Source organism: Babylonia areolata, chromosome 26 (genome assembly GCF_041734735.1).
Source record: "Babylonia areolata isolate BAREFJ2019XMU chromosome 26, ASM4173473v1, whole genome shotgun sequence".
NCBI lineage: Eukaryota > Metazoa > Mollusca > Gastropoda > Neogastropoda > Buccinidae > Babylonia > Babylonia areolata.
Window position 1 is genome coordinate 17,689,459 of NC_134901.1, and position 25,468 is coordinate 17,714,926.

General features: G+C 41.7%; 1 protein-coding gene across 9 annotated transcripts in view; it reads left to right on the forward strand.

Annotated features, from left to right (window-relative positions):
- Window positions 1-25,468, forward strand: part of LOC143300762 (F-actin-uncapping protein LRRC16A-like) — a 97,754-nt gene that overhangs the window by 1,139 nt on the left and 71,147 nt on the right. For 8 of the 9 annotated variants that reach the window (XM_076614676.1, XM_076614681.1, XM_076614678.1 and 5 more), the window contains exons 2-13: window positions 29-126; window positions 8,319-8,369; window positions 8,843-8,902; window positions 12,977-13,104; window positions 13,552-13,720; window positions 15,083-15,156; window positions 16,357-16,521; window positions 17,267-17,361; window positions 19,716-19,906; window positions 21,071-21,148; window positions 23,347-23,531; window positions 24,527-24,678. In XM_076614676.1, the coding sequence (XP_076470791.1) occupies window positions 29-126; window positions 8,319-8,369; window positions 8,843-8,902; window positions 12,977-13,104; window positions 13,552-13,720; window positions 15,083-15,156; window positions 16,357-16,521; window positions 17,267-17,361; window positions 19,716-19,906; window positions 21,071-21,148; window positions 23,347-23,531; window positions 24,527-24,678 (1,446 nt within the window). Of the gene's footprint in view, window positions 1-28; window positions 127-8,318; window positions 8,370-8,842; window positions 8,903-11,178; window positions 11,198-12,976; window positions 13,105-13,551; window positions 13,721-15,082; window positions 15,157-16,356; window positions 16,522-17,266; window positions 17,362-19,715; window positions 19,907-21,070; window positions 21,149-23,346; window positions 23,532-24,526; window positions 24,679-25,468 lie in introns of those variants that run through there. The other variant, XM_076614682.1, reaches the window with a different exon arrangement.

Sequence of the window (25,468 nt, forward strand, 5' to 3'; positions counted from 1 at the left end):
GTGTCTTATTTGTCCTGTCCATTTCCAGACAGTGTCCGTGATGTGCTGGATCGCAGGATTAAAATTTCCATACGGCGTATGGTGAAACAAGAAATTCGAACAGACAAAACTGAGAACCGAGTGGTGGTAAGTTTTGTTTTCTTTTCTTTCATTCTTCCTTTCTAGAATTTAATTTTAATGTATTTATTGATCTTTGTCAGCTGTTTATTATCCATTACCATTGCAGAATGGACACAGTTCAAATGCATATAGTATACTCACTTGAGCACACATGCGTAAGATTTACACACACACACACACACACACACACACACACACACACACACAGGCATACGCTTGCACCAACACAGACACGCACATGTTTTCACACCATCACACACACACAAACACAAACTATCACAAACACTCCCACATGTGTGGCCCACAACAGTATGCTCAGGTGTAGCACCACAAGCACACACTTTCCGTGTGCACACACACTTGTAGGCAGAAACGTAATATGATATTAAAGTCTCCCCCACCACGCCTCCTTTTGGACCTCCTCCCTGACGAACCCCCCCTCCGCACACACACATACTCATGTTAAGACAATAGGGTGTTGCACAACAATATTTACAAATGAAAACATCCAACAAAAGAAAGGGTATATAATACTAAAAACGACGTGCGCGCGCGCACACACACACACACACACACACGCACACACACGTTAAGACCATATATATATAGCCTTTCTCCTCCAAATCATGGACAAACACAAGAATTAAATATGTTCATTAATTAAGCCTCTTTACATTACATTGTTTTTTTTTTAATATCAAACAGTTTCTTTGATAAGCCCAGTGCCACATAAATTATTGGTAAGTTGAGAGAATTTTGAAATTAATGTTAGAATTGTGTATTCTCCTCTGTTATGTGGGCCATATATTTTCCTGTATGAGTTATCTTTGATGAATTTGAAAATTGTTGGGAAAATTATATGTTTGTAATCTAGTTTTGCTATAAATGAATAAATTAGTAAGCCAAATGATATCAGTGATAACTGATTTATTTCACAAAATTGCTTCACATTTTACTTGTGAATAAGAGTCGTGAATATGTTTCTAGTCATTGACACTGTGATGGAGATAAAACTTGGTCCCAAAAAATCCAACACAAACCATATATCAAATGTGTAATGAAACTAATTTAGTTATGGACGTGAGACATTAGATCAGGCTCCGAGTCTCAGTCAGAGAGGGTCCTCTAGATATGAAGTGGTTTTTAAGGTAGAGTACTTGGGCTTATCCGGAATGTAGAAGTCTTGTGTTTGGTCATTGTTTCCATGAAGCATTGTTTATTATCATTGTATCAGTTGACAGAGGCATGTGATGAGAGCTTGGAGTGGGTGTGACGTCATCTTGAACAGTGTCCACCAGTCATTTAATGTCAACAGCCTTGCTGCAGTAAATTTTCCTGATTTGTCTCGGGCTCTGTTTGTTTGTAGCACTCCTCCCAGAAGGGAAAAAACTGTTAGTCATTGAATCAAAGGGGAAAAAACGGTCATACACGTAAATGCCCACTTGTGTGCATACGAGTGAACGTGGAAGTTGCAGCCCACAAACGAAGAAGAAGAATCAAAGGGGAAGTATATTGTACAAGTCATTAAAAAATGGAAAAAAAAAGAAAGAAAGCATACAACAAAAACTGGAAAGAGATAGAAAGGGAGGGAGGGTGGTGATGAAGAAAGACATTGAAGGAGATAGAGAGTGCCTGGGAGAGAATTTAAGGTTATGAAAATTTTGCCAATAATGATGTCCTGAAAGAGTATGCAGACATTACACAGTTTAACCACGCACGCACGCACGCACGCACGCACGCACGCATAGAGATCTGTAGTTCAACCATAACCTGTAAATCTGGATCCTGTATCTGGTTTTTGTGTTACTCCTTTCATGCCTTCTTCACTTCTTGTTGCAGATTTTATTGTCACTAAGTACTAAGTTAGAGCAGATCAGGTTTATAATGTGAGAATACAGTTGTGTGAAAGAAAGTAAATGGTTATGGTTATGTGATATAGTATACGATATGTGTATCACTGTGTATGTATGTGTCTATCTATCTATCTATCTGTTTATATATCTATCTTTCTATCTGTCTATCTATATGTATGTGTTTATCTATTTATCTATCTATCTATGTATATGTATACTATGTATATATGTTATCTATCTATCTTTCTATCTATATGTATGTGTTTATTTATCTATCTGTCTGTGTATATATATATATATATATATATACTATGTATATATGTATATAGATAGATTAGATAGATAGATAGATATTTACATGTGCATAGAAGAATGTGATGGTTCAGGTTGTATGGAGGATGACACTTAAGTTCAAACCAGACTATGATGTCTATTAATAGTATTATTGTATTGGTCCTAACAGTTATGACTTTTTTTAAAAATACAAGTTATTCCCAGCTTGTTAGTACTTTGCTTTTAGTGTCACAGAAAATGGAAAGGTGAAAGAAGAAAGGAAGATAACTTGGTAGGACATGGACTCTGGAGAGTATCTGTATTATGGTTGTGTGACTGTGAACAGGATGCAAGATCAGATTTGCCTGAAGAGGAAGTTGTGAACAATGAAATAAGCAAGTTCAGTTTGTCAGTGTGAAGTCGTTGAGCCAGGCTTTTATCAGTGCACAGCCAGCTATTCATTTGTAGTATTCGGAAGGAAGGGACCCTCACCACTCCCCCCCATGCCCCACACCCCTCAGTCCCCCCAACCCATTCCTCAAGGGAGGGAAAAACCTCTTCATTCTCAACAAAGCACTGATCTTGCATCCAGACCTTGTATAGAGTATCATTATGCAATAACATTTTTATTTCATTAAGAAAAAGAAAAACATGAAAGAAAAGTGAAGAAAACATGTTTACTGAATTAGTAAAAAGAGCCTTGAGAAAAAGCATTTGCTCATAATCCACAAGCCATCACATCATTCCATCAGTGATGACATTAGAAATGTATAAAAAAATCTCCAGGCAAGTGGGAATGCACACACACGCACACGCACATGCACACACACTCTCTCTCTCTCTCTCTCTCACTGACGTGTGCACTGACACACACATTTAAGAATAAAGATCTATATATATAAACTTATCAGTTTTGCCACATATTAAAGGACATGATCAGGAATTAATGAATGTCTGCAAGTGTCAGTTTACTAGTAAAAATGCATGGACACGTAAGGCTCTTTGTATCATATATATATACATATAGATAGATAGATAAATAGATATGTTCTTAACATATGTTCTTAACCATGAAAGTGTTAGGCCACGGGCCACATAAAACTAGGGCTGTAGGATTAAGAAGCCACCTCAATAAACTGATGCTATACAGAGAGTGCCTGTCATTCATCATTTGCTTGTCGTTAATGTCAAGGGACTGTGGAGATGGGAGAGGTGTAGCGGTGAACTCTTTTTATGACAGCTTCTCAATCTGCCCTGTGTCACAAATTGAGAATGATTTGCTCCATCTTCATGGTTGGCTGGTTAACTGGTATTAGTTATTACTCACCTTGTAAACAGTGACACTGAAAATTGTCTCGCTCTGCGTACTGTGGTAATGTGGTTGAGATCTTGGTTGTTGTTGAAATGGGTTTGGAGAGGTGTGTACGTGTGTGTGTGTGTGTGTGTGTGAAATTGTGTGTGTGTGTGTGTGTGTGTGTGCATGCTTGTGTGTGTGTGTGTGTTTGTGTTGTTTACTGAAAAAAAAAGTTTTCAGGTAGTTTTGTTAGCGTTTTATTAGTATTCTGTCTGTTCCAGGTATTTGATTGTGTTCCCTAAAAAATAAAAAAAAATAAAAGAAAAGAAAGAGATTTAAAGCATTGCTTTGGTTGACAAATGAAACCTGTGCCTTTGTTGAACAGTTCTTTAGGTTAAAATGTTCTTAAAATTTCAATACTTAATAATGACTGTCTTTCTGGGAAAGTGCAGAAGGAGCAAGTGAAGTGAAATCCATGTTTTCAAATTACAGAATTAGAAATAAAATTTTGAAGACTTATTAACTGCAGACACAGACACTGAGACAGGCACACACAGTTAAGTTACTCACTGAGGCTTGTAAACACACCATTGTTGTATAAAATATGTATGTGCTTGCACATGTGCGTGCATGCTGTATACACACACCTGAATCCATACATACACACAAACTCCCGTCCTCCCACCCCACCCTTTGCTTTTGAACAACTTGAATTCTAGTTTGGTCTTTTCCCCCTTTTTGTGTTTGGACATGAGGATATATATATATATATAACAGAACCAGGAAAGACACAATGCGAAGAATTTGAGCTTTTGAGTGCGTTAATTTTCCCAGACTAGTAGTTGTAGAGTAGTTCACATTGCCAATATGAATTTAATGTGCATGAAGAAAAGGGGAAAAAAAAAAAAAAAGAGTAGGGGATAAAAAAAAAATGTAGTTACACAACTTTCCCAGTCCCTAATCTTAACAATACTTTACTTTTGCATGCTTTAACACATGCACACAAGTGCACCCCCCCGCCACACACACACACACACACACACACACACACACACTCTCTCTCTCTCTCTCTTTCACACAAATACACACAGGCCATGTTCACTGAGAGTGAAATGCATATTACACAAAAAATCCTGAAGTTGTATAAACTATATTAATAACGATTGGTTCTCCAGTAGCCAAAGATGGGAAACAAAAGCAGAGACAGACAGACAGACAGAGAACCTCTCATAGAGGGAGTGAGAGACTCACAGAGACAGAGAGATAGAGAGAGAGAGACAGAGACAGACAGGCAGATGGACAGACAGAGATACTCTTATCGAGAGGAGTGAGGGACTCAAGAGAGGGAGAGAGAAGGAGATGCAAATTCAGATGATTTACCAGTATTCCACAGTCCCAATAAGCAAGGGGCAATAACAAATTTTGCAAATGTCACCATGACTATTATTGTCTGTTTTTGTACATTGTAGCTTCAGTTCATATCTAAAGAAAATAAGAATACCTTCTCTCAGAACTTAAAAGCTCTATATAGTTTAGATTAAGTATTAGATACTATGCCAGGTTATGAATAGTACCATCACCAGGAGAGCGAGACTGACAGACAGACAGACATACAGACACAAATGTACACATGGAAAGAGAGCAGCTGAGTTAAGGGTCTGACTCAAGAAACCTATGGAAAAAAACCCCAGTGTTCAGCCATTAGTCTTAGCGGAAATACATCCTTAGTGACACTTAAGAGCTGATGCTACTGCATGTAACACAACAACGTTCCACCATGTTGAAATCTGGAATTGCCTGTGCCCCCTCCTGTCCCTTGCCCCAGGACAAATTTAGATTCCCCGAGTAGTTGATGTAGAACCACAATCTTCCACATTGACCAGGCGTTCAGCATCCTAGTATTACTTTATGCTTTTGCCAGTTTTGGTTGTTTTTTCCTCCACCACTTGAGATCTCCTGCAGGCTTCTTTCTTTCAGATTGACTCCATCTGGATGTCAGATCTTTTGGTGACAACATGGCCAGATTCCATTGGGTCACATCGCCTTCCTCTTTAGGTTCATGTCCAAAAGTTGTCAGATGATATGAGTTGGTTGGCTGTGTCTGTGGGATGTGGGATTTTCTCCCCCTGATCTGGACGTGTGTGTAGTTGATGGTTTGCCAGTTTTCAGAGTGGTTTTTTTTTTTTTTTTTTTTTTTTTTTTGTTGTTGTTAGTCCTGTCCAACCACTTTATGTAAAGTCCTCTGAGGCATGTATTAAAGGAAGTGGGGGTATTCTTGGTGCTGGAAATTGTAAGCCCATGGAAGTGTCTTCTGCTTTGTTTGCAAAGCTTGTATGTCAGCACCAGTTGAATGCCTGAGCCGAAGATAGTGGTGTGGGTGTTCCATTCTGAACATCTAGCTGTGTAAATTATTCCTTGGGGAGAAATTTTGAGGGGACTAAGTTAATTGAAATTTTGAGGGGACTAAGTTAATTGTGGGTTACATTGCATTTCCCCTCCTAAGCATCCTGGTCACTTACTGTGCAGCTGTGGAAACTCCTGTTTCCTTGATAGGTTATTCTGAAATGTGAAAAGGAAAAAAATATTTGTCTTGGGTTTTATATGATACACTACTTTAAAATGTAGTGACTGGTCAGATAGAATAGGTGATCTGACACTGCAAGCAGAACAAGTTTATGTGTTGATGAGGATGCATGTGTGAGTACATGTGTGTTTGTGTGAGTCTGAGCATGCACACTTTTGTAAATCCATAAACAGATGTCTGAGTACATAGATAAATTTATGCTCACACATGTGTACACATGTATGTCACTTTGTCTCTCTCTCTCTCTTTATCCTTCTTTTCTCTTTCTCAGTGTCATAAAACTTGACAGTTGGTAGTCTATTGGAGTGAGTCTGAAGATGGCGCAGTCTGCGTTCTGAGCATTGAGAGTGTAAGTGGCTCTGCAGTCCAAGATGGAAGTACACAGATGCCTGCAGGTGTCATGACTGCAGTCTGTTGTCATGTATGCAAGAAAACGAGACAGAAGACTTAAAAAAGAGTATATATTAAAGTATGCTACAGTCTTGCTCAGTGCATATAAACATGCGTCTGAACAAGAAAAGAAAAACCAGTTGAAAGAAAAATGATTTGCCTTCATCAGCCATTGCTGCATGAGAAAAAAATGGCTGTTTGCTTAAATTGTTCAGTTAGCTTTCTGGCTTCATTGTCTTTGGTGGGGAGTGGAGGAGGAGAAGGGGGGTGGGGGGGTTGAATTCTGTTGTACTTAGCATGCAAGCACAGGGTTATATTTTTTGTGAAACATCAGAGGTGGGCTGTAGAGTTTGCCCCCCCCTCCCCCTCCCCCCCCCCCCCCCCCCCCCCCCCCCCCCCCCCCCACTCACAGGTTGGGCTGTAGCTGTAATTTTGTAATGTTTGTTTCTCCCCGCAGTCCCACCCCCTATCGTCTCAGGCAGATATGGAATATGTTATGGCTTCTTGTGGGGCAGGTCTCACTTCTTTTGATGCTGGTAGGAGCTGTGTCTGCCAGCTGTTGTTATTCCTGCACATCCTATTTGTTGTGTGTTTTTTGCTGCCCATGCTGATAGTGCTTTGATGTTTGTGGTGGGGGTCAGTTCTGTACTGGGAATTTCCCCTCACCATCAGAAAGGGGGAAAGGCCATGCTGGAGAAATGACTAATGCCATTACTGGTCATGCTAATATATATATATATATATATATATATATATATATATATATGTATATGTATAAATATATATATATATATATTTATTTATTTATTGCTGCTGCTGAATTATTTATTATTTTTTCATTTTATATTATGGACACACACACACACACACACACACACACACACACACACACACACACACACACACACACACACACACATACAGTCACACACACACAGTCACACACATGCACACTCTCTCTCTCTGTGTCTCTCACTCACTCACTCACTCACTTTAAGAACACCATTAAATAGTAAGTGGTGTCTTTAGATCACTTACTGTAGGGGTGGGGGTATAGTTCACTGTCATTACCGAGATGTCTGACAAGTCCCCAGCAGATGAAACTGCAGTCATGTCTGGCAAACATTTGGCTGGATCCCTCACAGAGAATTCAAATGACCCTGAGTTGTTGTCTTCAATTTTGAAGTGTTTATCAGTCATGATCCAACTCTTCCCCCCTTCCCCCATTCTTCCCCTCTTTCTACTGTGAGAGAGGGGTTGGGGAGGCAAAGGAGGGAGACATAGAAATAGATTCTGAGAAGGGATACCAAGGAGAAAGGGAAAGTTAGAAATATTTTGTGTGTTTGTTGCCCATTCTGTGTTTGGAGAGTTAGTTACTACAGAGGGGTTGGGGAGGCAAAGGAGGGAGACATAGAAATAGATTCTGAGAAGGGATACCAAGGAGAAAGGGAACGTTAGAAATATTTTGTGTGTTTGTTGCCCATTCTGTGTTTGGAGAGTTAGTTACTACAGAGGGGTTGGGGAGGCAAAGGAGGGAGACATAGAAATAGATTCTGAGAAGGGATACCAAGGAGAAAGGGAACGTTAGAAATATTTTGTGTGTTTGTTGCCCATTCTGTGTTTGGAGAGTTAGTTACTACAGAGGGGTTGGGGAGGCAAAGGAGGGAGACATAGAAATAGATTCTGAGAAGGGGTACCAAGGAGAAAGGGAAAGTTAGAAATATTTTGTGTGTTTGTTGCTCATTCTGTGGTTGGCGAGTTAGTTACTACTGAAGAAACTGCAGTGAATCCTGTTTTTGTGCAGGCCTTTTCACCATGCCGCATGTACGTTCTTGCTGCCAAAGTTCCTTCCAAGGTAGGTGTGCTGTGTCCAGAACCATTGAATGAATGATTACTTTTTTCTTTGTAAACACTGTGTCTGTGTTTGTCTGTTGTTGTGTGTGTATGAGAGGTGCAGACACTGGCGTGAAGAGAGGGGGAGAGAGAGGGAGAGATTGTGGATGTGGGTGTGGGTGTATGCTTATAATTTATATGATTTTTTAACAACAGTGTGTGTGTGTGTGTAGGTGTGTAGGTGTGTTTGTGTGTGTGGTTGTAGGCGTGTGCTCTTTCTCTCAGGCACACATGTGTTTTCATTGATTTATAGCCCTGATGGTGTGAGCTGCACCAGTGTAGAAGATTATCTTGAGTTGAAGGCACAGGTTGTTGTGCAGTTACTGCAAAATTATGTTACTACCCAGTGCATTGCATACAAATCTCTGTGTTTTCTTTTTAATCTGTAAGTATTTGAAGAAATGATTAATATTTTTTTTTTCTCTGGTTTAACAGGTAGAACACAGCTTCCATTTCCTGGACATTCAGGCACTGGAAAGCAAGAAACCCAATCAGGTAGTGTGTGTATGTGTGTGTGTGTGTGCATGTACATGCATGTGTTATGTTTATATGAGTGTGTGTGTGTGTGTGTGTGTAGGCGCTTGTGCATACATGTGTGTGTGTGTTTGCAATTAGATTTCAGTTGGTTCTACACAAAACCAAACCATGAATAAGAAAAAAGACACCCTGTGCACATTCATACTTGCATACATCATTACATATCAAATGTAAGCAACATGTACAGACAGACACATTTATATAATTGCACTTTCCAATACAAAGAACATGAAATGGCATATTTAACTGCCCGATATAAACAACATACTCATGCAAACATACCTCTGTACACTGTCCAGTAAAAACAGTATACACAGGAAAACACACCCTATACACTGTCTATGCATGCAGGCGTGCATGAATTACTCATTTTCACTTTCTCTCAAACATGGACAAATACATATACATGCAGACACACATGCACATGTACGCTTGCACATGCAGACACACACACACACACACACACACACACACACACACACACACACACATTCATCATACAGTTGTTGTTGTTTTTTTAACTATTAGCATTCTGTTGTATACAAAATTGTAAACATGCCAAAGAGTTGACTCCACCAGTGAAAAAAAGCAACAACAACCAGACAAAAAAAACCCCAACCCCCACTCTACCCCACCCTCCTTGCCCCCCCCACCCCCACCCACCCCACAAAAAAAACACACACAAAAAAAACAACCTGAGAAGAACCAGGTCTTTTGAAAGGTGATCTTGTGGTGGTGTCAGGCCATGGGTTTTTCCCCTCCAGGATAAGCTTTCATTTTTTTTTTTTTTTTTTTTTTTTTTTTAGCATTCTTCATGACCAGGAAGTGTTTTGGAGTCACGATTTCCCCACCCCCACCTCCCCAAAGTAAAACCTGTCTGTTCTAGAATTGCATGAGTATGGGTTACACAGCACAGTACGTACCGGACCAGTCTCTATATCCTGCTTAGTTTACTTGGAATGCAGCCTCGTTGCTCTGTAAAACTTGAGTTACCTGGAATGTAGCCTCATTGCTCTACAAACTTCAACAATAATAATATAAACAATAAAAGAACCCAACCTTTCACTTGAATACAATGTGTGCTGAACAAAATGTATTGTATCCTTGTAAAATCATTTCATTTTGTGTTGGATATTAAATCTTTTGTTTTTCCCCGCGACGTCTTGTGTTACTTTTTATTTTTCTTGTTGTAGTACAGGAAATTTTATTTTTTGGGTTGTAATAATGTACCATAATGTAAACGATTCCTCTTCTTCTGCTTTTTTTGTTTTGTTTTGTTTTGCTTTCACCTTCTTGTTTGCTCTGTTTGTCATGGATGTACTTTTGACCTTATGGTCCAGTCAGCTGCTTTTTTTTTCTCTCTCACAGTCTCTATGTGAAAGAGGGGGTGTGGGTTGGGGGGAGTATTTAAAAAATTGGAAAGGACACACAGACCTGTTTACATACACGTCACCCAGGCAGTCAGGCATGCAGACTTACCTCTCTCTCGTTCTTCTTCTCCTTTTTCTGTCTGTCTGTCTGTCTACTGTTCTTTCTGTCTTTATCTCTCTCCATGCCCCTGTCACACACACACACACACACACACACACACACACACACACACACACACACACACACACACACACACACACACAAAGGAATAGTCACCAGCACAAAGACCATGATTGTTCCCAGATTTTGAAAAGTATCTTATCACAGTCAAGAAGGAAGGTGAGGCATATCAGAAACACATTTCAAACCCTGCACACAATATAGCACTTTCTTCCTGGTTGCAACTGGGAATTGGACAAGATGGACGAAGCGGAACGACCTGCCGCATAAGAAAATCCTGCCCTTTACCCTGCTGATTATAGGTACATGAAAGCCCACACATCCTTAGATAAACTTCTGTGCTCGTTTTCACACGCATAATTGTGTGATACATACCATGTTCCCCCACACCAGTGTTTTCACACACACACACACACACACACACACATACACACACACACACTGACAAAGTCAAATAACACTGCCAGTATCAATTCAGTTATATATATATTTCTTGTATTATTTTGGTGGGGGAACTTTTTTCTTTTCCATTCTGATTCATAGATTTTTTTTTTTTTTTTTAATGTGTGAAGGAGATTCATGTCCACTGTGGAGAAGCCATGTTCCAACTTCTTTTCTCTCTTTTTTCTCACTCTTAGTAATGTTATGGTGGTACATTAGACGCTTCGTGAACATCTATTTTCCAGGATTTAGGTGTTGGATGTAAGTATTGAACAGCGTAATTGTACCTGACTTGCTCTACCAGTTTTTACTGGATTTATGTGGTCATGTTTTTGTTTGGATTTTTTAAATAAGATTTTTTTTCTGCCCTCGTTCAGCTTTGTAGCATTAGTGGTCATCAGTTTATCGGGGTTTTTTTCTCCATTTTAAGTGATATTGGATTGAAATCTAGCTCTGTGTGGTTCACTACGTTGTTGTAGTTCACAATGCTGAATAAATAAGAATCAGACTTGCCGATTTAAGATCTGAAAAAAAGGTGATGGTAGGTTTAGAAATATCAAAGTTAATGGCATCAGAAGTAGTAAGAACTAGTCTCCTTTGTGTGAAAAGATCAGCTTGGTTAAACACACAACTGGCATGGGATGCTTTGAGTCACAAGAGGAAGAATATCACTAGTGGATATCCATACGAATGAACACTGACCCGTTCAGTTTCCTTATGAAAGGGAAGACTTGAAGTGGAGAAAATGAACTTTAGAAACATTTGTGTGATGTCCCTAGACCATAACTGTCTGCATGAAAATAGATGGGGACAGTGCATGCCAACACATATGTATGATAATTGATATGCTGTCATGCACATGGGAGTGTACAGAGTGTGTGTTATACACATGAAAGCATAATTATATTTGGAATAGAAAAGCACATGGTACACTGACCATTATACATGACACACACACACATGCGTGCGCACACACATGCGCATGCATATGTGCATGCACACGCACACACGCGCACACACATGCTGCACACACACACACACTTTTCACAAAACCCACGTTTACATGACCAGCAGACGTGCATGTGCACATGCACATGCACACACACACACACACACACACACACACACACACACACACACACACACACACAAACACACACAAACACACATGCAATCAGTGATAACCTGGTTGTGCTGTGCTGAAGCAATGAACTTTTGTCAACAGCAAATGCATCATTGTTTGGCAAGGTTTCCTCAGTGGTTTCTAAGTGCTGGGTCTTTATTTCACTGACCTGGCTGAAAACATCAGTGACAAGTCACTGTTGCTGAGTTGCCTGTCTGTATGTCTTGCTGCAATGATTTTATCATTTGACAGGATTGATTTGAGAACTCCTGATTGGCAGTTCTCTGTTGGGACTACGTCTCTGAGTCATGTTAATTTATTGCAGGTGATGCGAGAGCATGCTGTGAGCGATTGATTTTAGGTGGTGTGCATCTGCTCTGGGTGATGAATATTATATCAGATGGGGTGGTGTGTGTATGTGTACTACTACATGTGTGAGTGGAGTGTGTGTGTTTGTGTCTATATATGTGTGTGTGTGCATTTGCATGTGTGTATGAGAGGGAGGGAGGAATGGAGGAGGAGGAGGAAAGCATGGGGATGGGAAAGAGTAAGAACATGTGCAAGTAAGGCAGTTCAGACGCTTGCCAAACTGATAAATGACTTATTTGAAAAAAAGATATTTAAAAAAAGTGGGTAGGGTGATAGCATGAATGAGCAAGTAAGGCAGTTCAAACACATGCCTAACTAATAAACTGATTGATAAGGGAGGGGTCTGGAAGAGGCAGAGGAGAGCATGAGCAAGTATTAGGCATTTGGAACAATTGCCTTACTGATACCACTGATTGAGAGTCAGGCTGTGTCAGTTGCTGACTGACTGACAGGGTAGACAGCTTTAGTTTGTCCTGAGGTTGCTTCCTTGCTTGTCAGTGTAGTTTGTGAGTTGACTGGCAATGAATGGAGGAACGTTCTGATTTCAGTTGGTGATCACGGTGGAGGGGAAGACGTACACCTTCAACAGCATTGATGCCAGCTCTGACGATGTGAACCACATGATCACACACATCGGGGTCTCCCTCAAACAGATCTTCCCTGCATTCCCTTTGGAGTGAGTTCTCAACATAGCTGCTTTCATTCTCACCCTCTCTTGTAACAAATCCTCCACCCACTTAGCTGCTATAACCCTTGTTTGTACGGTGTGTGAAAGAGAGATGAGAGAGAATAATGCACACAGATATGTACAATTTCTTGCAAGCATGTTCATTCTTCTCTCTCTTCCCCCTCACACACACACACACAGACACACAGAGTTTTAACTCCACTGTCAGCTTGGGTGGGATAGCTGACATGGTGGCAGGTTCTCCAGCTGTGTGGGCTTACTTTCGGTCCGTCTATTTCATTCTGTGGCCCCACACACTTTCTCAGAATTACGATAAAAGCGTGAGGGGAACTACCATGCTTTCTCACAGTCCCATGCATTTCCGTAAAGCGCGAGAAAGGGGTGGGAGGATTGCAAGGAAGCGTGGGCTGACAGATGGTGCGGTGCCTGCTGCAGGCGGCTGATCAAGAAGGTGGAGGTGACGCCGACAGAGCGACTGCGCATCATGGGGGACATGATCCGCGGAGTGGAGAGCAAGGAGGCGGGGCCCTGCGGGGGGTTCACCACCCAGTACCTGTGCATGTGCGACTACCATGGCCTGCCCTACAGGGAGGAGGTGGCCTGGGTGAGTCACCCCTCGGGAAGGGAGTGGGGAGGGGGTGATTCTGTGCAGGGGGGTGTGGGGGGCGTGGGAGGAATGAACCATACACCAGGTTGAAAGAGCAGGGCTCCCAAAGTAGCGCTTAAAAAAAAATTTTCTTTTTTTAAATTGTGGGTCATACAGTCTGTAGAATGAATAGGGAGTAGATTGAGACACGCAATGAATGTGAAAGTCTTAATAAATGAATTAATTAATTGAAAAAAAGTGAATCTCTCTTACTCTGATGACCTAGTCAAACTTCCACTCTGATTCTGGAACTGGAATCTAGGCATTTTCTACAGACAGTGATAATATGAGCTGAAGGTTTTGACCAAAGCAGGACTGCCTTCTTTGGCACTAAATCTAAGAAGTCTGAAAGTATGCTTTGCGCTTGTGTTATTCCAGAATGCAGCCTTTATAGGAAGCAGAAACTATCAGTCAGATTTTTTATATCAAGGTGCCTGCCGTGACAGGAAATGCTGGTCTAATTTAGATGTTGGCTTTTGCTGCATCTGTGTAGTGTACTGGCTGGCTGTTTAACTGAACATTCCACTTATAAAGCCTTCAGCATTTGCAGTTCAGCTTTGTCTGGCACTTGATTCGAGTCTGATGCAGAAATGTGCTGAATTGAAGAACCAGAAGAAAAAAAGAAAAGATGCACTGTGTGCAGTACTGTGAATAGCTGTGGAAAGTCAAGTTGTTTTTTATTTTTTTAGATTTATTTATTTATTTATTTTTTGATGTGGCTTGTGTTTGAAGTTGGTTTAGATCTTATGGCTTGTTGTCCCACAGAGGTGCTGATATAAACTGGTTTAAGCCAAACAACGTCAGCAATAAAATAATATATAATATTCATTATTTGAATGACACTTTTTTTCTGTGTGCTTGTTTTTAGTTTTCTCGTATGATTGTTTTTGGAGTTTCAAGACTTTTTGGGTAATGGTTGGGAGAGGTGCGTGTGGTGTGCATGCACATGTGTGTGTGTTATTTTAGGTTTCTGTGAGTGTTGTGCTAAATATGTTAAAATAATGAATTTGATGTCATATACTGTACCATGTCAAACTGATGCAAACTGCATTGTCTGTTTGAGTGTGTATGCTTGACTTTGTGTGTGTGCGTGTGCGTGTGTGTGTGTGTGTGTGTGTTTGTGTGTGCATGCTTGTGAATTTGCACTTGAAATGTCAACTTTTTGTGAACTTGATTCCACTCTTTGAAACTTAAGAATGCATTTCTTTTTTTTTTTCTTTTTTTTTTCTCCATATGTTAGGAGAGGTTGAAGAAGAAAATGATGATAAAATGCACTGCATGTATACCGCTTGTGACTTGTTTCTGTTCTGTGTGCCCCAGGATGTGGACACCATCTACCTGTCCCAAGATTCCAGGGAGCTGTGTCTAAAAGACTTCGATCATCTTATTCCAAAGTGAGATCCTCTTTGTGTTTTGTGTGGAGTTTTCACTCCTGTCTGTCTGTCCACTTGCTTGTCTCCCTATCTGTTCACCCGTCTTGTCTGTCCGTCTGTCTCTCCTTTGTCTTGTCCTTCCTCATGTGGAGAAAGGGGAAAGGAGGATACGGTCAAAGAAAGCAGAATGATGGTGCAGCGCTTGGAAATGAGGAGTCTGTGGTCTGCCCAGGGGATGGAATAGTTTTCTGAAGGTCCACAAGAAACACTTCTTGGTGTGGGAACATAACTGTTCTTTTCATTCCGGTGGTGGTTTCTCACACACGCTTACAAGCATGCTCACACATGCACATGCACGCTTACAAGCATACACACTCCTACACATATGAGCACACGCGCACACACGTATGTACACAGTGACATACACATTTACATACCCCCCCCCTCCCCCCTCCCCCCACACACACTTACATACTCTTCCCCCCCCTCCTCCCCTCCACACACACATACACATACACATGTGGCGGCTTTTTGACAAAGTCAATTAGTGAATTTATGGACAAACCAACAAACTAACACTTTATCTCTATGACAATCATGTTAGCTGAAAAGCAGTGGTGATCACATTCTGAATTTTGTCCATATTTTCTAACCTTGTATTTTCATTTATATTGCCATTAAAATCTTTTATTGTTTTGGAAAGAAGGAGATACCCAGTATACACAAGCCTGAAAATGAAGTATTGTTACCTGCACGTCAGGGTGAATGGTCATGTTCATAAGTGTCTGTTCATTCATACGGGTGAACATGGGAGTTGCAGCCCACAGTTGCAGAATAATCATAGTAACATGTATGTACTGGTACAACTTTGTAGTGAAGAAAACAGATGCAGGTAACAACATAACAACTCTTACGTTATTTCAAAATAACAAGAATAAAAAGGGATGTGTAAAGATAATTATAGAAATCCTTCAAAGACTGCAACTGGGGGCCATTGAAATCTCTCTGAAGGAAAGAGCCAGTTGTATGCCTGATATGGACTCCTCAGATATCCCGGCATTGGCAGTGACCTGTCATCCCCTTATGGTATGTGATCAAGAGACACCAATCATGATATATATATATATATATATATATATATATATATATATATATATATATATATCCATGAAATCTAAGCACACAAAGTACAGTGTGTATCACCACCTGATGACTATACAGAGACTCTGTGCCCATCATCGGGGCCCTGGAGCACAACACATGGTTCACCTCCCTCAACGCCAGCAACTGCAAACTGACGCCGGAGGCCTGCAACGAGATCCTGAAGGTGTTGAAGCGCAACGCCATCATCGAGCGTCTCAACCTGGCCAACACCGGCATCAAAGTGTGAGTCTCAGCTTGGAAGACTGGGGCAGTGGTGGTTTCCTGACGCCATTTGCAGACAAGAAAGAATATGAAGCAAAAAACAAAAAGAAAAAAAGAAAAGAAAAAAAGGGAAGGGTGGAGAGGGAGGGAGAGGGATGAGGGGATGGAGAGAGAGACAGAGAGAGAGATTCCCATGCACAGTGGGTGTTTTGTGTATCAGGCTTTGTCTTTTTTATGTGTGTATATATTTATATATTTGTGTTGTTGTTGTTTGTTGTTGTTGTTGTTTTTTGTTTTTTTTGCACAGTTTTACAAATGCAAGTCAGGGGCAGGAAGAAAATAGTAGTGAAGAACAGTGTAAAAGAAAGATGGATGCTGTTGTTTCAGATTCTTGCTGATGAATTGCATAAAACATTTTGTAGAGTTTACCAGTGGGTTACGCCCATGACTGTATGCTGCTTTATTTCAGTGAAGCTTTTTCTTTCAAAAATGTAGATTTGGTCAGTGGATTACCCCCATGACTATATATATATATACTTTATTATTCCGGTGTGGCTTTGTTTTTCTTCGTGTACGTTTGGTTGGTGGATTACACCTTGACTATACACTGCGTTATTTCAACGAGACTTTGTTTTTCTTCATGTAGTTTGGGTCAGTGGGTCACACCCATGACTATATACTGCATTATTTCAGCGATGCTTCGTTTTGCTGTATATATGTGCATGCAGTTCAGCCGTGCTGAGTGTTGGTGGTGGTGTGGTTTCAGAGATTTCCTTCAGAAGCTGTCCACAGCCATCCTGTCCAACAGCGGCACTCAGCTGTCTTCCTTGGACCTCTCTGGCAACCTCATTGAAGACAGAGGTAATAGTCAGTCATACTACCATTGCAATTAATGCTTCTGCTGTCTCGGTCATGTTACTCAATGCCTGCCAACCAGCCCATATTTTCTGTGTTTTTATGCATTTAAATCCTGAATACAAAATTAGGATTTTCTTCCTTTTTTTAAAAATTTTTTAAACGGATTACAAACATGTAGAAAAACAAAAACAAAAGAAAAAAAATCCATGAGAAACTTGACCTCTGTTCTGTTTCCATACACCAGTCTGTGTTTTTCAACCTGAAGACAATATTTTGCGTATGAACTACAATGGTATCTAAGAGTAGAACTCAGGGTAATTTGTGCTGCAAGTCAGTGAAAAAAACCACTTCAGTGCCATACCTTGTAGTACTGAGAATGATTTCCTTTCCTTGATTCATCTAGCCAAGTAGACAGTTATGTGTTCTGCACAATTTGCTGGTGTGACTTCTTTGTGCATGAGAAGTCGGCGAAACATATGCAGAACGTTACAGCTGAAGAATCACCGACTGTGAAGGGCACACCATCCATCATCATGTTTTGTGTCCAGTCTTTTCTTTTCAAGAGATGAATAGTTTTCCTGTTGAGATATGAAAAATTCTGTCTCTGGAGTGAGGCATAGCCCAAGTCCTATACCCAGCAGGATTATGAATGTGTGATCTGAAAGGTTGTCAGCTATGTTGTGCTGTCTTTGATAACTCCCTCCTCTCCACAGTTCAGATTTCTGTAATCAGTGTGTTGCCCAGATTTTGACTGCTGCAGTATGACCCGTCTTTGCTCCCAAATGCTGACCAGCTTGCCGAGATTGTGTTGCAGTCTTTGACAAAAATACACAGTGAAAGTTTCTCGTCTTCATTTTTTCACCATTCATTCACTGATTATATCCAAGTAGATAAAAAGGTCCTCATTAAACAGTCCCCTCATATACATCAGCTTTTTTTCCCTGACTGTTTACACACGTTTCACTGATTTCCGGCCAGTGAAGATGGGCAGAGTGATGATGTGATTAAAGAGTAGTATCTTGCTCACTGGAGTTACCTGTTACCTGGATGTTCCAGTGATATAATGTAGAAGCTTGATAAGTGGAGTTACTTGTTACCTGGATGTGCTAGTCTTTTAGAGTAGAAGCTTGTGTACTGGAGTTGGTGGTGGTGTGTCCATCGAGATCGATGATGACCATCGTTGTCATCCAGCTGGGGGATGGGGGGAGGGTGGTGGTGGGGTGGGGGGGAGGATGCTCATGAATCTATCTGTGAATGCGCAGATGGCTGAACAGTCCAATCTGCGCACGAAATGTTCGCTGACAGTCGGGGCAGACAAAGACAGGCATATCATTGTCAGGGAGCTTGTTTGCCCGTGACTTTCTGGCCTGCCTCTTCTGAACAGCTGCTGCAGTCCTGTTGGCCTCACACAACTTGGCGCCTTTGTGCACAGCAGTGCGCCATTTGTCATGGTCCACTGCAGATTCCTCCCAGGAGTCCCAAGAGAGACTTTCAGAGTATCTCTGAAGCGCTTCTTCTGACCTCCATGTGATCTCTTCCCTTGTTGCAGCTCGCCATAGAAGAGCCTTGTGGGCAGCCGATGGTCTGGCATGCGCGCCACGTGTCCAGCCCAGCGAAGCTGGGACTGCATCAGGATGGTGAAGATGCTGGGAAGGGTGGCTTTTGCGAGCACCTCTGTGTCTGGGGTCCTGTCTTGCCACTTGATGTTCAGTAGCTTCCTGAGGCATGTTGTGTGGAAGTGGTTCAGCTTCTTGGCATGTCGTTGGTACACTGTCCAAGTTTCGCAGGCGTACAGTAGTGTGGGGAGAACTACTGCTCTGTAGACCTTTAGCTTGGTCTCAAGACTAATGCCTCTTCTGTTCCAGACATTTGCACTGAGTCTGCCAAAAGTTGCGCTTGCTCTTGCAATCCTGACGTTCACTTCATCGTCGATGGTCGCATTTCGTGACAGTGTGCTGCCAAGGTATGTGAACCGCTCCATCGCACTGAGTCTCTGACCGTTGACTGTGATGTTGGCCTCAGCGTAGGGTTTCCCTGGGGCTGGCTGATGGAGAACTTCAGTTTTCCTCGTGCTGATGGTAAGGCCGAAGTTCCTGCTGGCAGTGGCAAACTTGTCAGCGCTGAGTTGCATGTCAGCTTCAGATCCAGCGTTGAGTTACCTGTTACCTGGGTGTGCTAGTGATTTAAAGTAGAAGCTTGCTGACTGAGAGTTACCTGTTACTTGGGCGAGCTAGTAACTAAGAGTAAGAGACAAAGCTTGCTAAGTGGAGTTACCTGTTACCTGGATGTGCTAGTGATTTAGAATAGAATTGAAGCTTGCTGACTGGAGTTAACCTTCTACCTGGGCGTGCTTGCAGGTGCGACCCACCTGATGGGGACGCTGAAGAGCCTGGCGAGAGGCGTCAACCACCTGGACCTGTCCCGCACGGGGCTGACCACCCGCTGTCTGAACAAGACGGCGGACACCATCGCCCAGAGTCAGACACTGCTGTCCTCCCTGCAGACCCTCAACATTGCTGAAAACGGGCAGAAAGGGGAGGACATGGTGGTGAGCATCGTTTTTTTTGGTTTTTGGTGTGGGTGTGTTGGGGGTGTGGAGGAGGTGTCTGTGTGTGTGTGTGTGTGTGTGTGTGCATGTGTGTGTGTTCTGTGTGTGTGTGTGTGTGTGTGTACATTTGCTCATATTTGTGTGCGTATTTGTTCTGTGTGTGTGTGTGTGTGTGTGTGTCTCTCTCTCTCTCTGTGTTTGTGTGTGTGTGTGTGTGTGTGCATTTGTGTATATGATTGTGTGAGTGTGTGCATGTGCACATGTGCTCATTTATGTGTGTTCTGTGTGTGTGTGTTTGTGAAAACGTGTGTGTGTGTGTGCGCATGTGTGTAATGTTGCAGGTGTAGGGGCCCTTCCACTCCACTTTGCTTCTTGTGGCTTGTAATGAAAGCCCATTGGTTGTGCACAATGAGTTTGAATCTGTTTTGATGTGCACAATGCTTCTGTTTTGATGTACACAGTGAACAATTTTTAGACAAGTGCTGTGAATCACTTGTACTGAAAGAGATTTCCAAAGGCAAAGATAATCTGTATCAGGCAGGGATTGGCAGCCCCCAGAGTTGATGACAGCAAAATGATGTACCGTGACCCATTGGTCCAGACTACAGCAGGTGTCTGACTCCTTTTTCGGTGTTCAGTGGGAATGTTCAGAAATACAGTGGCTGGGATCAGCATCTTTGCATGAGCCCCTTTTGGGAATGAATGGGTGTTGGAGTTAAACAGCACTGATGTTTCATTGTCACGCCTCTTGTGTATGATTTACAGTGGGGGCGTGCCATAGAACAGATGTGCACAATCTTTAGGAGAAAGCTGCGGAAAAGGCAGTGCTGTTGAGCCACAACTGCTGAGATGATAGGTAGGTAGACTGTATTCAGTGGTAGGCATGACTCAGGCTTGGTGGAAGGAGTTTCTGCAGTGAGTTTGAAACTTTCCTGTATGGCTGATGGTTTGACTTTTTTTGTTGGGGTTTTTCCTTTTTTTTTTTTTTTTTTTAAGAAATGCTGTTTTAATTACACATACTTAACTGTGACCCATTTGTGCAGACTCCGGTAGGGTTTTTTTGAAAATTAAAAAAAAAATTTTGCTGGCACAAGTCTGTGTTGGTTGTGGGCTAAATTCTAGGTAAACAGATTGACTGACGTTTGTGCTGGCGGCCTGTTACAGGGGCTGTACCAGTTCCTGTCACAACCCAACATGTTGACCACCCTGGACCTGTCGGCCACAGACACCGCCATGGACAGTGTGAGTCCTCTTCCTTCAGTCAGGATGACCGTCATGAAGCAGAGGATGTGGAGAGGATGTTTGTGGTGATTGGGAGGAGGATGATCATGATGTTGATGATCATGGTGGTGGTTGTGATGATGATGATGCTGGTGGTGGTGGTGGTGGTGGTGATGATGATGATGATGATGTTCATGGTGGTAGTGGTGATCATGATGATGGTGGTGGTGGTGATCATGATGGTGATGATGATGATGGTGGTGGTGGTGGTGGTAGTGGTGGTGATGATGATCATGATGGTAATGATGATGATGGTGGTGGTGGTGGTGTTGGTGATGTTGATGGTGGTGTTGGTGGTGGTGTTGGTGATGTTGATGGTGGTGTTGGTGGTGATGATTATTTTGGTGATGGAGATTGTAGTGGTGGTGACCATGATTGTGGTTGTTGTTGTGATTGTGATCCTGGTGATGTTTGTGGTAGTGGTGATGAAGATGATGATGATGATGACAATGGAGGAGGAGAGAGGAAAGGGGAGCAGCTCTAAACTAATGACAAGCAAGAATAAAAGAAACTCTGAAATGAAAGTGATAATAAGTTGGGTTTTTTTTTTTTTTTTAAAGCAGTTAAGGTCGTATAAGGCAATATACAGTTGAAGATGATAATAAAACATATAATAGGTGGTATAAATATATGAATGGATTATACCCCAGAAAATGGAGTATAGCTACATACATGGCGGGGTAAGAACGGTCATACACATAAAAGCCCTCTCGTGTAACATATGTGTGAACGTGGGGGTTGCGGCCCACGAATGAAAAAGAAGAAGATGAAGAATGGATTATTCTAAGATTCTGCTGAAAAACAACAACAACTGATACATAACACTGACATGCATACCACCCAGCTCCTGCATTGCATTGGACACAGGACTCGTTTGTTTCATAGCTCCCCATCTGATGATACTGTTCTAAGCTGCTACCTACCCCCCCCCCCCCCCCCCCCCCCCCACCCTTTTTTTTTAATTCTGAAACAGTTGCAATCTTGCCCACAAACGCAGTATTCCCAGGTAACTTCCACACACTGGGTGCATGGACACAGTAGTTTTAACCGCGTCGGAAAGCATCTCTGATCAGTTTTCATGAAACATTTTTCCCACTTAATTTTTTTTTTTTTTTTTTTTTTTTTTAGAGGCTGTGACTTTTGATCAAGTGATCAAGGACTTGGGTCGCTTTTCGGCGTGGTGTTTTGTCCATGAGAAAGGCTTTTTATTTCCAATTTTTCTTCACTCCACTCAGGTTTGAATGGTTCCTGAGTGGTTGGGGAAGGTTAATACGAGAGGAGGAGAAGATTGGGCCCTGCTTTCCCATGCTGAGCCAAGACGCAATGGATATGAATTCACGGTCACAATTGTCGTAAAAGGCTATGGGACTTTGGACCTTATCTTTAACCCTAACATTGCCGAGACTTGCCCTGCCTCAACCTTATGTGTCTGCCACCCTGAGCTTGCCTCCAAGAAGCTTCAAGAAAGCTACTAATGGTTAAAAAAAAAACAACAGCAACAACCCAAAACCCTGCCCAGCAGACATGAATGGAGCCAAGTTTTTACCAGATTTTGTGTACTTAATGAAAGAAGGATACAGAGTGTACCTCTGCAATTTAGAAGTTTAGTGTTTTTATTTTAGCCGATGTCTTGGAGAAGGGGAATAACTGTGAGCACGAGATGAGCATCAAATACCACTGACCCTATCACATCCAGTCTGTTGACATGTGCTTGCGACAACAGCAAAATTTGGCACTGGTACAGTTTCTGTGCGATACTCATTCTCACTATAGCCACTCTTTTAATGTTTTTTTGGGTGAAAAAGAGTCATCAGAATCCCTGTTGGCAGAATCATCAAGATTGAGCAGACGAAGTATCTCCTTGTTTTACAAAGGTTGCTTTCGAAACAGTTTTGCTTCACAGTTTAACCAAATTGCATGCAAAATATGTTCAGTTTTTGAAAAGGAAGCAGTGCTACAAAAGGAAGTTAACTCTGTTGCCACCAAAAGTGTGTCCGCTTGAAGGCAGTGCAACTTTTGTACCTTACACATTTTGTACCGTATACGGCAAGTATCAGTTGACTGATATCTCAGCAGTGCGCAGCGCTGACGGAATATAACTGCACGCATGCTTCGTCACGGAAGCATTGACCTTACTTTTCCTGATTGTTGTCCTGCAGCTGGTGTCCCCCTTGCTTATGGGGTGCCCCCACCTGTGCCACCTGGGTCTGTCCCGCACCACCTTCACGCACAAACGCACCAAGGACACGGTGGTGCCGGTCGCCTGGAAACAGTTCTTTGCCAGCACCTGTAACCTGCAGAAGGTGGACATGTCTTCCACCCGCATTCCTCCTGAAGCTGTCAAGTGAGACTGGGGGTCCATTTTGGACAAGGCTGGGATTAAAAAAAAGAAGATGATTTTTTAATATTTTTTTAATTTTATATTGTTTTAAACTGATTGAAAATATTTTTTAACTATACACAGAAATGGAGGGTAATTTAGCAGAATGAAGGGGTTCAAGACTTTAAGATCGTAAAAAAGAAACTTTAATTTGTTCTTAGGGAGATAATCTACTAACGGGAGGTTATTAGACAAGCCACTTTTGCTTTATCCACATGGGTGGATAGTAGTTTAGACAGGACACGAATCAGACCTCTGCCGGAGTATGCGCTAATGGGTCACAGTATGTAAGTTAGATAAAGGTCGATTTAGGAGGAAAATTTCCTTTTGTGTATGAATCGGTAAGATTTTCGTTAAGCCGTTTCTACGATAACTTGGACAAGAAATAGATTTGAATTATACGTTCAGTATAGACTGTCCCTTTTTGAGATTGAGAGTTGAATTTGGTAGTTTAGAAATGAATATATAAAAAACAGGGAGGAGTGATCAGAGCACATCCAGTGTAAAGGGAGTCAATAGAAGTGAAACCAAAAGTTTTAATCATCTGACTTTCTTTTCTCTAGCATTTGAAAAAAAATAAAACCATAGAAGTAATAATAATAATAAAAAAATGTCTATGGCAAGCATAGTTTTAGTTTTTTTAAAACCTTTTTTTACATTTTTTTTGTGTGAAATTAGAATGCTGTCAGAAAAATGATTTAATGCTCTAGTTTTACTGTTGTTTTTTTTGTCTATGTGTACAATGCATACAGGACCTTGACTTAATCAACTCCTCAGCTCGACTAGCAACCAATCTGAATATGTCCGGATTTTATGGAAGCAAAAATATATATATACACATTTTTTTTTTTAATTGAATACCTTATGCATGTGAACTTTTGGTCAGACAGTCAACATGTATTCATTTATGAAAAGAAATTTCCGTTGACTGGTGTTCATTCCTCTTGTCTGTACCTAAGAGAGATGCTGCTGGGCATAGCCAGCAACCGTCACCTGAAGGACCTTGAGATTGACCTCAGCAGCAACGACCTGGGGTCAGCGGGGGCGCAGGTCATCACCGGATGCATCTCTAACATCACGTGCCTTGGTCGTCTGGACATCAACAACAATGGTGCGTGGTCTGGACCTGATTGTATTGTTAGGTTCGCAGATTGACGTTGTGAGTTCCAGGGAGAAAGAGATGGTAGTGGAAGAGAGAGAGAGAGTGTGTGTGTGTGTGTGTGTGTGAGCGCGCATGTGTGCGTGTGTGTGTGTGTGTGTGTTGGCAAAGATTGCTTTGCAGTGGGTTTTTTTAATTATTTTTCTTTAATTTTATCACCGGTTTCACTGTTCAATATCTTTGACTTGAACAAAGGTTTGTATCACGTATGGGATGGGTAGGTTCCTGCTGCTATCCTTTATGCCGCAACATGGGTCAGAGGATGAGATATTCTGTGTGTTTGTGTGTGTGTGTGTGTGTGTGTGTGAAACAGACAGGTACTGAGAGCAAAAAAGACAACAAAAAGACGTATAACAAATTTTAAGGACAGGTGATGAGTAAGGGTGTACACATGCTTTCTGATAAGCATGCATGCATAAACACATGTGTGCATACACATGCACACACACACATGCACACATGCATGTGCACACACACACACACACAGACACACACTTGCACGCACACTTGCACCCTCAGACTCACACACACGCACACGCACACACACACACTCACGCACGCACACACTCACTCTCTCTGTCTCTCTCTCTCTCTCTGTCTCTCTCTATCTCTCACACACACACTCACTAATTCTCACTCACTCTCTCTTGCTCTCACTCTTGCTATTTCATTTTTACTTTCTCTCACATTGTCCTTTTCAGTCTCATTACACTCACATGTCCACCACCACCACCACCACCAC